This window comes from Bidens hawaiensis, unplaced genomic scaffold, assembly GCF_021521415.1.
Source record: "Bidens hawaiensis isolate Kalapana, Puna unplaced genomic scaffold, B.hawaiensis_p1.1 tig00009086_1, whole genome shotgun sequence".
Lineage (NCBI taxonomy): Eukaryota > Viridiplantae > Streptophyta > Magnoliopsida > Asterales > Asteraceae > Bidens > Bidens hawaiensis.
Window position 1 is genome coordinate 754,960 of NW_027491668.1, and position 2,868 is coordinate 757,827.

The window sequence follows — 2,868 nt, forward strand, 5'->3', positions numbered from 1 at the left end:
GAGCAGAGCGGCTTGTTTACAATCGAACGAAAAAACGAACGAGCAATCGAGCAATTTCTCCTCGAGCGACGAACGGTTTGGACAGCCCTAGGCATATAATGAAAATATATAATTTGATATAATTAAAAGCTAGAATGGGACATGACCTCAACCATTACCTCAAATAACATCCACACAACACCATGATATATGAGGCTATGAAGTTGAACAAGATCATTCGCTAAGTAGAGAAAAGATCAAGATGAAGGTGGTCCTAAAAGAAACAAAGATGGTGAAGCCATCTGAGGAGACACCAACGACAAAGCTATGGCTCTCTAGCCTCGATCTCATTGCCTTTAACAGATACACACTCACAGTGTACTTTTACCGGCCCATCGGTGCTCCCAACTTCTTTGACATGAAAGTTATGACAGACGCTTTGAGCAGGGCGTTAGTTGCGTTTTACCCAATGGCAGGCCGATTTAAACATGGGGAAAATGGAAGGGTTGAGATCAATTGTCGAGGACAAGGGGTGTTGTTTTTGGAAGCTAGGTCGGATGGCGTCATCGATGATTTCGGTGACTTTGCACCCACACCAGAATACTTGAAACTCATTCCGGTGGTCGATCACTCTTTGGGAATTGAATCAATTCCTTTCGTGGTGTTGCAGGTATATATAAAAATAAAATATGTAAGTATATATGTATGTATGCATGTAACAAATGTCTTTGAGCAGGTGACTCGTTTCAAATGTGGCGGAGTTTCGCTAGGAGTTGGGATCCACCATCGTGTGGCGGATGGGATATCTGGGTTGCACTTCATCAACACGTGGTCCGATATGGCTCATGGCCTTGACATCACTATCCAACCCTTCATAGACCGGACACTCCTCCGTGCGCAAGACCCACCACGACCAGTTTTTGAACACATCGAATACCACCCGGGTCCAACAGTGAAGGCACCGTTAGATGAAACTAAAATCACCTGCTCAATGTTCAAGTTAACACGAAGCCATCTCGATATGCTCAAAGCAAAATCTAAGGAAGATGGGAACACGATTAGCTACAGCTCTTTTGAAATTCTGTCGGCCCATATTTGGAAGTGCATGTGTATAGCTGCTCGTGGGCTGCCAGAAAACGTTGAAACCATGTTCGACTGCCCAGTCGATGGGCGGGCTCGCTTTGAACCACTGCTTCCGCTAGGCTTTTTTGGGAATGTTATCTTCAGAGCCACTACTACAGCGACTAAAGGTGACATTCAAACCAAACCTTTGTGGTACATTGCAAGTAAAATACATGATGCTGTAGCGAGGGTGAACAGCGACTATCTAAAATCAGCACTCGATTATCTGGAACAACACCATAATTCTCAAAGGTTCGAGCCTAATTATAACTACATGAATCTTCGAATAGTAAGTTGGGCTAGGCTCCCGATTTACGATGCAGACTTTGGGTGGGGTCGGCCCATCTTCATGGGGGGTACGCGCATCCCACCCGCAGGTAAGTGTCATGTGTTACCAAGCCCGACTAACGATGGGAGCTTATCACTCATCATTGGACTAGAAAGTGAACAAATGAAGCTATTCAGTAAGTTGTTGTATGTAATCTGAAATTTATGTGTACTTTAATTGCAATATAATAATCAATAAAACTCTTCTCATATTGAGAGTTTAAATAAACTTTGAAGTGTTAAGAACTAGGGTTAAAACCCACGTGTTATTATTTTTTTTTGTTAAAAGTTGTTATTTTTATATTTTTATTGATTTAATTTTTTATATTATTATTATTATTATTATTATTATTATTATTATTATTAGCAGCAGCAGTAGGAGGTATTATTAAACTCCATGGTAAAAAATATTTGAGAAGTCCAACTCAAGGTAACATATAAAAAATATATGAGGTTAATCAATAATGACACGATTTTTCCGGAATACTTGGTAGCCTTAATTGTACACACTGGCCTTGGTAAGCCTACCCAGTTGCTTGGCAAGGGCAACATCATCGGGGCGATCATGATGGTTTAACAATTATACTTGAGGCGGTCGCATCATTTGATCTCTGGATATGACATGCGTTTTTTGGTATGCCCAGCGCAAACAATGGGTCATGCATTCGTCTCATATTTTTAACGTCATAGACGGAGTTACACCCGACTCCTCATTTTCTGCAAATGATGTCAACATATGCTATAAAGTAGGTCTCCAAGGCCGAGGTATGCCATCGAGGAGACTTTATACCGGAGTAAATGAAGACTCCTAGAATGGCACGCACGAAGAAGCCTACTCAGAGTAGGAATCCCGCACATTATAAAAAAAGGAAAATGGACCTGCAACTACCTTAGACTTTCTTTAAGGAAGATTGCAAATAAGAGTCTCTTTAACTCCGCCTAGTTATTAAGAATCAATTGCCAGAGTCACATCTAGTCGGTCAACTCATGCAACAGCCCGCAAAATAAAATGATTTATTATATTCCATAATTGAGATTAATACGTGTTTAAAATGGATTATGTGAGATTTAAGACTCGTAAGTGAATAATATTATTTTAATCTAAGAATAAAGGAAATATATTCAATGGAAAACACATGTGATGTGAGGTTGAATAGAGAAATTTTGGAAATAAGTTATGAAGAAACGAACATCTTCAGTTAAACTTGTGAGCCTTCAACCTGACATTCGAGACAATATTCTTGGGTGAATTCATTTGAATATTATAAAGGATTGAAAATCGAGAACGCCAGCTTGTTGTGGTGTGCACATGCCAGCATGATAGCGGCATCCCACTCGCGATTGTGTTAGCGAGCCACAATAGCTAGCCTTATCATTTACATTAAAATACTCCCAACGGCATAGTGCACTGAATATTTAAGGCAATAGAATAGATGAGCC

General features: G+C 40.2%; 1 protein-coding gene across 1 annotated transcript; it reads left to right on the forward strand.

Moving 5' to 3' along the window:
* The first annotated feature begins 241 nt into the window (after window positions 1–241).
* LOC143531210 (shikimate O-hydroxycinnamoyltransferase-like) lies at window positions 242–1,608 on the forward strand. The gene is made up of 2 exons (XM_077026556.1): window positions 242–649; window positions 716–1,608. Exons 1-2 carry the CDS (start codon window positions 242–244, stop codon window positions 1,586–1,588), a joined length of 1,281 nt encoding a protein of 426 aa, XP_076882671.1. The 3' UTR covers window positions 1,589–1,608.
* The last annotated feature ends 1,260 nt before the right edge of the window (window positions 1,609–2,868 follow it).

Bases quoted from the DNA above. Each gene is read 5' to 3' on its own strand.
- LOC143531210 (XM_077026556.1), top strand. From the start codon at position 242: ATGAAGGTGGTCCTAAAAGAAACAAAGATGGTGAAGCCATCTGAGGAG. The intron at 650-715 runs GTATATATAAAA...GTCTTTGAGCAG, and splicing joins TTCCTTTCGTGGTGTTGCAG to GTGACTCGTTTCAAATGTGG.